The sequence below is a fragment of the Falco biarmicus genome, chromosome Z (assembly GCF_023638135.1).
Source record: "Falco biarmicus isolate bFalBia1 chromosome Z, bFalBia1.pri, whole genome shotgun sequence".
In the NCBI taxonomy this organism is placed as follows: Eukaryota; Metazoa; Chordata; class Aves; order Falconiformes; family Falconidae; genus Falco; species Falco biarmicus.
Genome location: NC_079311.1, coordinates 5,824,746 through 5,839,643, shown reverse-complemented (window position 1 = coordinate 5,839,643; position 14,898 = coordinate 5,824,746). Strand labels below are relative to the sequence as shown.

The window sequence follows — 14,898 nt, the reverse complement described above, 5'->3', positions numbered from 1 at the left end:
TTAAGGTACTCCCATCCTGCCACTTATGTCTGAGGACATGAGATAAATCCTCTCCAGCTTGGCCACGGGTAAAGGGTGCTATTCCTGTGCAGGCAGGGCTGCTGGCTTGCTCCCAGTGGATGGGAGGATGCAGTGCGGTGAGCCCCAGGCAGCCAGGGACATCTGGTAGGACTTGAGGAGGCAGCATGGCTTGGCACTGGTGCCCTGGCATGGCATTAGATCTAAAGGAGATCTAAAGGATCTATACATGGTGAGCACATACAACAGAGGTCCTGTGGAAGACCTGTTCCTGATGAAGAGTCCAGACTGGATAATCTTGGTTGTCCCAAATGACAGTCAATGCCCATTAGGCACCTGAATCACCTCTTCCATGGAGAGCTGTGGTCTGGCCCAAATTTACTGAAGGTCTAAGACTTCCCGAGGACCCCTGATCCAGAACATAACATTAATAATACACATGTATTTTTCAAAACAGCATCAGGCGTCAAAGATTAAGGCTATGTACCTCTGCTATTTGTCTGGGAGGAACTCGATTTTACAGTTAGGTGAATAGACTGGAAATGCAACATATTTCTCATGCTGCACTCCAGGGTCACTAGCACTCCTGGCACCCAAAGCACCCATTTCAAAGTCCCTTGGGCAAAATGGAAAAATCCCTTGTGGCTTCCACAGATGTTAAAACAAGCTTTCCTTTAACAGCTACTAATATACATGACCGACATCACAATGCTTATACAATTAACCAAATATGCCAGGCCCTCTAAAGTAGCAGGTAGTACAGTAAGAAACAGAGCATTACATATTTCTCATTATCCTACATGGCATACACTAATGAATCCAAATACTTATTAGATGTGTACTTAACAATGTTCAGAAAAAAAAAATTAAATATATATATCTAGAAAAGAACTGGCAACCTCAAAGTTTTCGATGCTATAACAACAAAATTTACCAAACTAAAATATAAGAAATCACACACCAACAAATGCTGCTTTTTTTAAATGTAATTCTAAAGGTAAACTCAGTACTAATCTGTAGAGCAACTCATTAATTTATTTGTGCACAAATCTGAATGAAATAATGTCAACTATTCTTGTTTAATTCTCAAAATCATACAAAAAAGTCCAGCTGCTTATGAAATTCAACTGGTATAATGGACTGGCAACTAATGATCACTAATGTATACAATTCTAAGTGCTGTACATAGACCAAAGCGAACAACAAAGAGTATTGTCTTGGGAGGTTCGAATAATGATTTGGCTTTTTTATTACTTTGCAGCATAGTTCAGTTCAGGTAGGGGGAAAGTGAGAGAAGAAAGCAAACTGTGGGAGGACAAACCGCAGGCAGCAGAACATGCCAGAAGTTAGCACCATAATTTCTCTTTCAGTGCATTAACCTCACCCAAGGAAAAACACCACGATACAAATCATAACCTAGCACCCCTAGATTGTTGAAATCATAGATCAGTGAAACAGCTGTTTAATTGAAGCTGAAGGAAATGGAGCAATATGGTATCTCACTCATATACTTTTGATGTACAGTGATCTGACTATTATTTTCAAGTGTGTGTGAGGGCAAAATGTGATAAATTCCGTGCCACCTCACCAGAAAAGGGGGGGGGGGGGGGGGGGGGGGAAGGAAAAAAAAGGGGGGGGGGGGGGATGGGGATGGGGATGGGGATGGGGGAAGGGAAAAAAAAATACAAGTAAAGCCAGGATCAAGCTCACTGAATCCAACAAGAACTCTCTGGATTGTATCTTGAGTAATTCTGATAAAACTTTATGTAACAAATGCTACTTGTACAAACATGTCAACTTACATATGCATTGTAAGAAGAAAAAGCCTGAAGATGCCTGCTTTTTGCCACATGCTGAATATTGGTACAATTTATGATTCTGCTTTTACCTTTATCAGCAACAATTGCTCCATTATTAGTATCATAAAGGGTTTATGGAGTTAAAACTCTGCCTGCATTTGAAGTGTCAGCTGTTTGAATTCTCTTCACCTATTTTGTTCATACAATTTGTTGCATTTTGATTAAACAGAAGCTCAGTAAGTAGAACAAACATATCAGAAAATCAGGAACAATTTCATTTAAGTTTGTAGGAACAGCACTGCATAAAGGAAAAGGATGCCCATACACACACTCAAAATGAACCCCAGCAGATGGTCCAGTTACCTGTGGTTTCCTTCATATGGAAGGAAAACCAGCAACCCCCTCCCAAACAAACCCAAAGGGTATTTCTGGGCAGATGAACCTTCACTGACACAACATTTACTCTAAATCCAAGCACAAGAAGTTGGTTTTAGACTATTTGAGTAAACTTTAGCAGATAAAAACTGCCATGGAGCAGTCACCTCAGCATCAGTATGATGTGACTGAGACACTGTCAGGTAGCTCTGCTGGGTATTATATATTCAAACCATGCTGATTCACAGTTATTTTATACCATTACCACACCATTTTTTTAGTACTAGGAATTATGAAAGGTTTTATTTAAGCAAGAGTCTGTCCACCTACTGCTTAAAAAAAAAATTAAATATATATATATATATGTATGCATGTATATATGCATATATCACCATCCTGACTCTTCATGTCTCTCCTTGAATATCCCCCCCTTTTCATTAACTACAAGCTTAAGAAACATTGGTAGAGTTGACAACTCAATACAGATAAATGCATCTTATGCAGCATTTTTTTTAGTTTGAAAACTTACCATAGTGCAGCTTGCTATTTGACTATGTGAAATTACATGTACTCAATTTACCAAAAAACTAAATGCACCCCGTTTCTCGCTTCTTCCCCATTGCTGGGAAAAGATTATTTTACTTATTAACTTATCTATAAATTTTATTTTTCCACAATGCTTACTGTTCTGAGGGCTGTGGTACGTTGTAATCAGTTCTCATGGGTGGTAAAACTGCAGGTTTACTACAGTAGGAGAGTCCTTAGAGAACAAGTGTTTTCTCAGGGATTTACATAAAAATGATGCTGGTGAGAATTTGAAAGGCAGTCTGCAATATTTTCATGACAAGTTTTGATTACAATACAAAAGTCATGAACCAGGAAAAGTACTAAAATGATGGAAAAATTTAGTTACCTCAATGGGAACCTAAAAGGAGCTGTACTGGGTATGAAGAAAAGTTTACCTGGCCTTGCCTCCAACCAAGGCCAAAAAGGCTGGCCAGATAGGATATTTCTCCCAGCAATTCTGCCATTTACAACTTTGGAGCTTGCTGAACCAGACAGTTTCTTCCCGTTTAACAATCTTCAGGGGACTTCTCTTTCACAAACTCACGCTGAACCAGTTATGATGAACTTTGATAATTCAGAGTGTCCAGTGGCAAGAAACTCCACAGGAACAGCGTAAGATTCAGGTAATAAAATGCCAGATTGCTCAGCTTAAACAGCTGTCAGCTCTGTGTTTGCTGTTTGGTTCCTTACGGCTGGAGCAGGATCATGAAATAGAAGGAACCAAAAAACCCCGGACATTTTCAAACAGCTACGTTTTCACCTACAGTGGTTTTAAATCTGTAATTTAGCAATAAATAAATAAATAAATAAATAATGAACCCACACCATTTCTGTATTTCTGAAATGAACATCACAAAGAAAATAAAGACTATGACGACTCTAAGTTGCATCTTCTGCCGTGCTCTAACACATCCGTACTGACCTACGGACAGAAATAATCTGATGATGAGGCCCCTGTGCCTACACCTGCACCTTCCGCAGGCTGAGCAGGTTGCAGGAGCCAGCTGAGGTCCACAGAAAGGTTCACCACCACCAGACTGTGGTCCAGTCAGCCTCTGCACGGCTTCTGCAGAAATGAGAACTGCAATGGTTGTCACATCTATGTGCCCAAAGGGATTGGAAAAATGGTGAGAAACACTGAAGTTTACAATGTAGGGTTCATTCAGCACAGAACTTATTCATAGATGGGGCCTGGAATAGATTCTGCCAGGCGAATAGCGCTGGTTCAGACACTGCAGAGAAAGAAAAAAAGAGTAAGGGAGAAATAATTTTCCAGTGTCAAAGGCATCTTGTACACTAACTCCCTTCATACGCAGGATACACCTATTCTGGAAAGCATGGGAAGGAGACAACTGCAACCCCTGCCCCTGCACCTGACAGCACCAAAAGCCATACAGCCTCTTGGTAGCCCAAAGCTGGGAGGATGAGGAGGAATGAAGAAGAAAAAAGTGGAAGCAGCGGCAAAGAGAAAAAGAAGACAACAAGGTGACTTGCAGTGTTCCCCACCATGATCCACTGTGAGATCTTTGAAGGTTCACCCCATGACAAGTGGAGATGGAGGTGGATTTGCATGTGTCACTGTAATTTCACTGAACGGTGGGACACCCACGTGGCTAACCTCTTTTATCCCTACGCACCGCCTATGAAAGAAAAACTTGATGGTGCCTGCCACAACCTAATAATTTACCATGGAGGCAAGCAGCAATGGAAATCCTCCGGCAAAATTTCAGTCACCAATTGCCCACGGTGCATGGAAAACCAACAGGTGAGCACTTGGGCAGAGGGAAAACTTACGTGAAGGAACGAACAACATACTTGAACAAAGGCATCAAAACAGAAATGCCTCATAAGCCCTATGAAACGACAATCAGTTCATCGCCCTGGAGAAAGCCTGTATCACCACTAGGAAAATTTAACTGACATCAATTAGAACACCACCACACTGCTTTTATGGATTGCCAACACTAGAACCCTTTTTCAGGACACGGGGATTAGTCCCTTCGGAATACCATGTTCAGTCAAGCCAGCTGGTTTTTATTGATGTTTTTGCTAGTGGTAGCCAGCAAAAAGCGTAACTTCTCAGTCTGAATGAGATTATATATTTCAGAAGACAATACATCATCTTATTATTAGAACAGACATGTAATTCAAAAGAAATTAAATTTCATATTCTGATATTGCCAATTTCCTGTGTCTTCTGTCTGCAGAGTTAGAAGTACTCCTGAACTTCATGTGTTCAGTCTGGTTTTGTCACAAAACTGCCAGGTAGACTGCCTGAAGGCTTTTTTCCATACCTGATATCGATAAAATCATCCAGGACAATGAGTCTGAACAGTCAAAAATGTTAAATCAAACAGAAACCAATAAAACTGGAATTATTAAATAATATTAAGACTCTGAAGTGTAATGCTGAGTATGTCTTTGCAGCAAACACGTAGATGATTTCACTATGGGAAAGAAAGAATGCGCTATGCTTTCATAACACAGCCAAATATTTGTACTCTCACCACTGTGTTTGCCCAAATTATGTCTTTTTCTATTGCCTGAAGTGTTTAATTTTTTTCTAAAAATAGGAAAGTCAATAAAAGAAGCAATTAAATAATACGGCTTTAATGATCTTCTGAGTTTACCTATAAATATTTACTATGTGTCTTCCCCTTAGGTTGTTAAACTGATAATGCAACTTTAATTGCTTTTAATTGTTTTTGGCTAGACATGAAGACCTACTGCAAAATCTGAAAGATCTTTACAAACATTTTTTCCTAGATGATTGGGGAGAATGTATTGCATAACAGAATTTCATCGATTTGTGGGAGACCTAAATTAGTAAAACATTTAGAGAATATTGCTTAAGAAGTCATGGGTTAAACTTAGCAACAAAACTATGAAAATGCCACAAAACCAATTTTTTTTTTTTTTTTTTAAATAAGCTTGAATAACCACATTCCAAATCCTGCTGGCTCCATTTTCAATTGCTTTTGACAACTGCTGTAGAAAAGGAGTTTCCTAACAGGATTTTATGGCCAAAATAAAGAAGCTAACAGATTCCCTCATAGGGTTTAGAGGAGAAAATACCACCACCATGACCAACATGCAATCAGTGATTTATGACAAAACCTCTGATTCCAGACTGGGAATGTTAAAGACATGCAGAATTCAATGGTAGCTCGTACTGAAGATCAGAAAGCTGGCAGGTACATGTCCATGAAACCCAATTGGACAAAGCTGTTTATCAATTATTTGTAGAAATAGGAAGCAGCAAACCTGTTTATTATTTCATTTTATTATTATCATTAATTTATATATTTTTGGTCTGCTGCTTCTTGTGGCAAGGAAGATTTTGCAGTCAAAGAATACCTCCTAAAAGGGAAGCACACCTCCTGCTAAGCATAAAGACTACATCACTGCTACAAAATCATAGAAGACTGACCTCTCTAATGTTTCCACTAAATCTCAATTTTTCTGCAAACTTTCTCATACATGTGTAAGACACTTTATGGTATAATCATAGAACCATAACCAAATGAAAGACCAGGAATCTTAGGATAGTTTATGTTATTAGCATTATGCAGGGAACATGGTAAATACCAGAAGAACAGCAAATAAAAAAGAAAGAAAAATTCCAAGCTACTTATCTCCACATAATAAAATTATTTAGAAGTATTATGCAAAACATTATACAAGTGCTAAATTCACAACTGTACAGGCATAACTCATGCAAATTTACTTGCTTCTGAAGATTTCTTTAAAGGAAGAAATCTAATTTGGGCATGTGAAACACAGTGCAAACAATCTAAATTACATGAGTGCAGATGATGCATTGAAGTTATTATCTCATTCAGATCTTTGTTCTTTATTTCAGCTTGTAATTATGCTTGTGCATTTTGTCTTAACTGCATTTGTAAAAATCTCGGAGGCAAAGATTTGTTTTCCTCTTAATTACAAAAAAGAAAAGGCCCTGGAGCACTATGAAGACAAATATTATATCCAATGTGATAAATACTGTGAATACTGTACATAAGTTCAGAGGTAGCCAACACCTGGCTCTTGATTTCTAGATGCATCTTGTCATCTCAAGATGAAAGCACTCCTGCAATTCATTGTTCCTTTGATTCTCTTAGATACATGATATGTATCTAATAATTCAAGATAAAGATTTAAGCATACGGCTCACAGGATAAGGAAGACATATAACTACAGGTTTAGATACACATTCTCACTTAGAATCAAAAGCCCTGTCCTCAGCATCAGCTCCAGAGCTCAGAAGCATGGTTGGAATGTCCTGCACTTGCATTTTGTGCAGCTTATTTGTTTCTTCAGAAGATCAGATGGTAATAGGTATAGGTGGACCATCTAACATGTTCTGTCATGATCAGGAATTGCATATTGCTAAGACAATAAATATATTAAAGAAATTTATATGAAGGAACATGCAAGAAGGTAGTTAAAATTTTACAGCTAAATATCTAAGGCATTCTTCATGAAGTTCTATTTTGGCAACATAAAGTTTTAATCTTTAAATTAATTCTGGCACATTTACAATGATGATATCTGAATTGGGTAAGTTCTACTGCATATTTATGTGTAGGGCGCGAAACTACACCACTACATGTTGTTCAGTAAGTGGAGGTCATCTATTCACAAAGGTATTACCAGAAAAAAATGCAGGTGATTTTTCAATTCAATTTTTTTTTATTTTCAAATATTTTTGTGGAATTATGAAAGGTTAGCAAAAAGTTGAAAAATCAAATTATACATATTGGATGGCTGTCCTGTTCATCTCCAGTTTCTACATTTGCATATTAGGGCTGTCAAGAGAAAACAATCATCTCTTACATATGCCTATTCCAATCTCCTGTTACTTCAGCCAGATACAACCATCCTGCTTTATACCACCTGATTTCCTTCAAAAGCAGTCTTTCTTGTTGCAAACTTAAATATTAGTTCACCCAGGAGCTGTTTATCCAATGCACCCTTCTGACTTGGCTCCTGTCAAGGCTAACTATTGAGAAGTTAGTTTCTATATATAGCTGAATAATCAGTCAACAGAGCATGTTTGCTGAAGGGCTGGCACACTGAATCAGAAAGTCTCTTTTCTAGAGAACTCAATGCATATCTTTGGAAGAGTGCGGCTAGCAGCAAACTCTCTGCTCCTACAGACAGAACAGAATAGTAAACGACAGTACTGCTACCTAAGCTCAAGGAGATGTTTTACTAGAGCAGACAGAATTTATTTTAATAGCTGCAGAAGACTAATTTTGTGGCCCTTTACAATGGTGTGACTGCACCAATAGATAAGGGAAGAGCAAGTGATGTCATCCATCTTGACTTCTCTAAGGCAGTCTCTTTGATATGGTCCCATGCACCTTCCTTGTCTCTGAATTGGAGAGATACGGGTTCGATAGATGGACTACTTGACGAGTAAGGAACTGGCTAGATGGAGACATCCAAAGAATTGAAGTCAATGGTTCAACGTCCAAATGCAGACCAATAACAACCGGTGTCCTTTAGGGGTCCATACTGGGGCCCATACTGACCAATATCTTTATTAATGACAGAGACAGTGGGATTGAGTGCCCCCTCAGCAAGTTTGTGGATGACACCAAGCAGAGTGGTGTAGCTGATTTGGTTGAGGGAGGGTATGCCATCCAGCGGGACCTTGACAGGCTGGAGAAGCAGGTCCATGTGAACCTCATGAAGTCCAACAAGGACAAGTGCAAGGTCCTGCATCTGGGTCGGGGCAACCTCTAGTATCAGTACACAGCGGGAGGTGAAGAACTGAGAGCAGCCCTGCAGAGAATTGGGGATATTGGCAGATGGAACAGCCCAGAAAGTAAATTGTATCCTGGGCTGCATCAAAAGAAGAGTGGCCATCAGGTCAAGGTGATTACAGCCCCCTGCTCTGCTCTGGAAAGACTCCCCCCCTGCAGTACTGTGTTCAGCTCTGCCACCTCCCGCACCAGAAGGACATGGACTTGTTAAAGTGGGTCCAGAGGAGGGCCACAAAGATGGTCAGTGGGCTGGGGCACCTCTGCTGTAGGGAAAGGTTGAGAGAGTTGCAGCTGTTCACCCTGGAAAAGAGATGGCTCCGGGGACACCTTAGCACAGCCTTTCACAATTTAAAGAGGGCTTATAAAAAAGACAAAGACTTTTTACCAGGGCCTGTAGTGACAGGACAAAGGGCAATGTTTTTAAACTGAAAGAGGGTAGATTTACAATGAACAAAAGGAAGAAATTTTTTACAGTGAGGGTGGTAAATCAAGGAAACAGGTTGTTCAGAGAAGTGGTGGATGTCCCATCTTTGGAAGTGTTCAAGGCCAGGTTGGTTGGGGTTTTAAGCAACATGATCCTAGTGGAAGGTGTCCCTGCCCATGGCAGGGGGGGTGGACTAGATGATCTTTAAAGGTCCCGTCCAACACAAATCATTCTATGATTCTGTGATTCTGGACAGTTCAAGATGAAACTTCTTTGAAAGGTAAGCTTTGGAGTATTTCAACAACAGTAGAAAAGAGAGTAAGAAAAAATTTTGGCTCAATTTTTAGCTTAGCCACTTGCATATTCAATTTATTTAAAAAAAAAAAAACAGTAGATACTATAAATGTTCCTATTAAGTTTCTATTGAAGTTAGTAATGGCCTTCGTCAAGTAGACATTACAAATATGGAACTTCAGAATTACTAGCTATATTTTAAGAGGCTTTTCCTACAATCTATGAAATGATTGAAAGTATGTACACTTAGAAGCCAGATAATTTTTTTTCCCTTCGAAATCTGCATATCCAACCCATTTTTCTGTTTGATGGTAAAATGCAAGCCAGTGACCTTGCTGTTTTATTTTTATTGACAACATTCAGCAATGCTTTGCATGAATTACTGCAGAATCCACATGGGGTCATCTGTATCACACTGCAACTTTAACTATATTCTAACTGAATGACTCCTAGAAAGGAAATAAACAGTACTAGTTCGAATATTCACATGCAAATAGGTATTTGTATGAATATCTATGTATAAATGATAATTACATGTCTATATATGGCACATTTTCCTTTCTGCGTTACTCTTCGCTCTCTGGAATTTAAATGAACAGGTGTCCACAATTACACGTAAAAGCATATTTAGAAATATTTTTGCCTATGTTTACAGCTCTCTACACTTGCTATGTCAGAATTGTTTACAGTGTCATTCACCTGGAATTTTATTCTCTTTCTAGAAAGGCTAACTAATGGACAACAGACAGTTTTTCAAAGCAGCAGTATTATTTTTTTCCCCACTACTTACTTTTTGTAGTTTGGGTACTGAACCTCAGGATTTTTTGCTGTAGGAATTTGTTGTTGTGGGTGACTGAACAGGGGGTAAATCAGTATAGGCATGACAGCCAGAGACAAGCTAGAATAAGAGACTAAACATAGGCAACTGTTGCTTGGTAGGCCCACCTTTCCTCTGGTTTTGGATGGAACAGAGAGAAACCCTGGCATATTCACTGCCACATGCAACTTAAGGAGGCAACTATGCCCAAAGACCCCCCTACCCCATAGGGTCCTGTAAGCCGTGCTGAAGCCAAAACTCAGTGTGGGTGCGATCCAAGACCCCCTCTCAGTTGCAGAAGCAAGGTATCACCATGCAGCTGATTGCGGGCAACTTTGCTGGGATGAAAAACGTCGTTTCCCACAGCATCCTCTAAGGTGGTTGCAAATAACAGCACTGAAGCGGGAGTAGGTCCCACTGAGTTTGTAAGAACATTGAGTCAGGGCAGTGAACTTCCCCAAAGAGTGAGTCATATGGCAAGATTCAAAATGTAGAAGTGGTAATGGGTCTTACCTCTGCAAATTGCTTTTGAATATGTCTTCAAAAGCACAATATACCCATAAAAATAATGTAAATACACTAACACCACCTCAAATTTCAGGAGAGAAATATTCAGTCAGAAAGCAGAGGCCTTTAGTTAACAGTTCGTACCATGTCATGTAGTTACAGGCAATGCTACAAACTACAGAAATCACCAGCCTCTCTTTCTGGAGGCTTACACTATAAACACAGCTACACAGAGAGCCCTTATACAACCCCGGGCACCGTAAACCTCAGCAGGCAGCTCTGGTTTTTTCCTCCAAAATAGCCTCTCAACAACTTGCTCTTACCCACACTGCACGAGGTACTTCCATTTGTGCTTGCAAAAGCCCTGTGGTAGCAAAACACTAGTTTACTGTGCAGGTGAAAAAGTAGTAAAAGTTACAACCTGGTTTTTTGGAGGCAGGGGGGTGAAAAAAAAAAGCTACTACTGACATTTTATTGAACACGTTTCTTCCTGATGGTTTAGTTTTGGTTTTGGTTTTTTCTTTCTGAGATCCTTGCATACCATTTTCTGGACTTCATTGGAGAAAGATCTTGCATTCTATGTTAAATCAAACAAAGTTTTGTTTCAACCCTATTATTTCAGATCTTTATGTTATGTAGATATAACTCCTATTAGTACTTTCTGCCAACTTGCATGCCAACTTTATTTATGGTATTGTTTCAATATTCAGTATTTTTTTTATTTTAACAGCTTTGAGACAAGCCTAAACCTTCAACATATGAATATGGAATCTCCATCCTTAGAGGTACTAAAAAAAAGTTATTTATAAATAAATAAACTCTATTATTCAAGACTGAATAAGGCGCCACCTTTGCGATTGCTCCAGGCAGTCCCTTTTATACCAGAAAGGAATGAAAAAGTAAAGTGTAACTAAGGTCTTGACTATCATACTTATAAGCTATGTTTATCAGACCTTATCCAGATTCATATAGCTCTTAGTGAAGCAGACATTTTGTCACTAAGAAAGAAATCAGTATTTTAAGAAATATCCAGATAATACGTATTTATTTTCATTTTCTCATAAAAGGAATATATTTCTATAACCCAAATGTTAAAAATATATTTGCACTTTTTTATAAAACTCAGGGTTTTTTCCCAAAAACATCACGAAAACAAAAGAAATATTCTAAGCTTCCCACAGAGTGTCCTATTATTATGGTATTGGTCTAAACTGCTCCAACTTTATTTTGGGAACATTATTGTATTTGAAATTGTTCTGACAAAGGAGACCAGCCGATACTTCCTGTTTTGCACAAGACAGATCTTTTCTTTCAAGCACGTTTCAGTTGCGAGCAGCTCTAGGAAATTTCAAAACAGAGGCATTAACTCCGAACACTCCAGCGTGCAGCCACTGAATATACTGCAAAGCACAAGGGCCAGGACTGTGCCCATCACCTGGGCCGAGCAGAGGAGCGCAGCGCGGGCGCCTGCACTATTGCTAAAGCGATCGCGCCCCTTGAGCACCCCCAGCCCTCCCTGGGACAGGGCTGTTAGGTTCCCCCAGCTGCACAGGGACAGGGACACAGTCCCCCAAGCAGGGCGATGCTGCCTGTTATCGCTGTTCCTGTGACTAGACATAACCAGAGGTACTAATTTTTTGTTTTCGGTTTAACACGTATTTATCCTCCTAAGACAGTTAAGCATCTGCATAACTCACATCATCAAGTACCTTCGCAGACATCAAAGGGACCTTGAGCACACTGAATCTGACACAAATGCATAGGTATCTGTGGAACTGTGGTTTCTCGTGGGGTTTTCTGAACTGGCGAGAACAGTCAGTACCATTCTGAGCACCCAGCTTGTTTCCACAGGTGTAGCCAACCCTTCATACCTGCGGCATTTGTTCTTCCTCTGAAAATATCATCGTATGCTTTCCATTGCGGGGTCACCTGGTAGGCGTGGATGAACACCACAAAAACCACCACCAAGCACATTAATGGCACCAGAGCAGCGGTGAAGAGAGCAGCGTATGCATTTGGAATGAAGCACCTGATGGGAATAAATGGAAAAAACCCGAAGTTAATAAACTTAGGAGGCACCTTGAACAGTTGTAAAATTTCAGAAACAAATGTTTTTGATGAGGCATATGCTTTACAAACCACAAATTCTTTAACTCTGTTCCCAGAGTAACCTTGATAGGATGGATTGGGTTCTGTCAGTTCTTATCTCCTTATCATTACCTTAAGGGGTATAACATTTGCACCTTAAAAGTATGCATGTTACATTTTTGCCTAACTAATGTTGGAGAGATTTAAACTGTTGCAATGGAACAATATTTTAACCAACTCCATGCATGCTATATTCATGTAATTTGATCAGTCTTAGTCACCAAAGTCTAAAAGGGCATTATGCAATTTTCTATACTTAGCTCCTGAAACCACAGAATAAATTTTGAGAATTATATTTTTAAAATAAATGAACAAGTCTTAAAGGCAAGATAACTATTCCTCCTCAAGTTGTTGGAAATTATATGTCATTTGCACACTGAAGCCAAATGCTCCCTCCCTCCCATTTTTTTTTTTATTTGTCCTATCTCTCCTTACCCTTTCCATTTATTAAAGTTATAATTATTTAAAAAGATGTGATGGGAACATGAGTTATTCCTGAAAAAGAGTCAAATTACACATATAAGATGATGACTTGAAGGATATGGAGATGGTAGTTAAAGAGAGCTCTTGACGGTATGAGAGATCAGTGGGTTCTGTGAACTCCCTGGAGATCAGTATGTGCTTTACAGCCACTGACCTACTCTAGAGATGACGCACAACGGAGCAGCCCAAGGGACAGCGCGGGAGTCAGTATGTCTAGAGCGTATGTGATCACTGCTATCCCTATTAAGAGGGTGTAACTTACCCAGCCCTTCTGTTTGTCAGGTCAGCTCTGCTAAACAAGTTTAGAGTCAATGCTAGTATAATATATATCTGAGAAAAGCCTGGGTACGTGTCTCACTGGTATACCTTCTGGGTTTGCTTAGGTGGGCATGTGTACTCTGTCCAGCAAGTCAAGACTGCATTCTGTGCCAGCTCTTCCAGAGCACGCTCTACACACCCTCAGCGAATGACAAAATAATATCCAGCAGAATCTAGGTACCTTCTACAACCGTCTTCAGAAGGTACAGGCTCAGTCAGACACCAAGCTAAGGTACCACCTGCTAACATCACTGAGCAAGCAAATAAGCAACAGGAAGGTAGGAAGTCTCTACTGCAATTAAAGGTGTGGTTTTTTCATAGAATCACAGAACGGTTGGGGTAAGAAGACCCTGCTGGAGTCATTTTGTCCTCGCCTCCTGCTCAAGCTTGGACACACAGAGCTGGTTGCCCAGGACTGTGTCTAGATGTTTTTCTCTTTTGTACTGAGAAGCATGGAACTGGACCCAGCGCTCCGCATCTGACCTCATGAGTGCTGAGCAGAGGGGAACAATCATCTCCCTCAACCTGCTGCCAACACAGTTGTTCCCTGGACACAACATCTGATCCATTTCACCTTTCTAATTTTTACCATTTCTTAGATGTGAAAGCTATTTTAGTTCCCCAAATGTGTTCTTGAGTGGGCCCAATTAGCATGAAGACATGAAGGCGCATTACCATAACCTACGCTGCTTTTCATGTTTATACCAAAGCCAAGAATCTTAGCACAAGTATAGTCTCCTGTAAAATCATATTTGTGTTCTGAAACCTGTAATTTTTAAAATTTGTTATATTTTTGTATTTCAGAGATCCCATATACTCTTAAAAGTCTGTCATCTGAATGTCTTGGAAGTTTTCCATGAACACTCCTTCATTTCAGTTAACAAAAGCTGCATGAATGAAAACCCACAGAGATGGATCACTTTTACTAATACCCCTGGGTACTTGCTCTAAAAAAGACACTGAAAATTTATGGAGACAAGAAATACACAAAGCCGTACTAACGTACAAAGCTTACTTTGGATTTCTTCCCTTCAAAGCAATGGTGAGCAACTCAACGACACCCACTACTTCCTGTGATCTTACTCACTTACAGTAGTGTGATGATGTATGTTGAAAGATATCTTTTATGCTGGAAATCACATGGGATATCATTATATGGACCAACTGAAAATATTTATTACACTTGACACTAGGGGTACACATTTACTGTTCCATTACCATGATACATTTGTCACATGGATCTACTGTGCGTCATATTCTTAGCACTGGATGGGAACAGAAGAAAAATATCCCAAAACATCAACTAAGTTGGTGTTCCAGAACACAACTATTCTACAGGAAAAGGCCTAGAAAGGCTGATGTGAAACTGGAATGAAA

The 14,898-nt window shown here is 39.6% G+C and overlaps 1 protein-coding gene across 1 annotated transcript in view; it reads right to left on the bottom strand.

Moving 5' to 3' along the window:
* The window catches only part of ADGRV1 (adhesion G protein-coupled receptor V1), a 291,184-nt gene that overhangs the window by 42,668 nt on the left and 233,618 nt on the right, over positions 1–14,898 (bottom strand). The window contains 1 exon segment of the mRNA XM_056325098.1: positions 12,444–12,601. Coding sequence (XP_056181073.1) covers positions 12,444–12,601 — 158 coding nt within the window.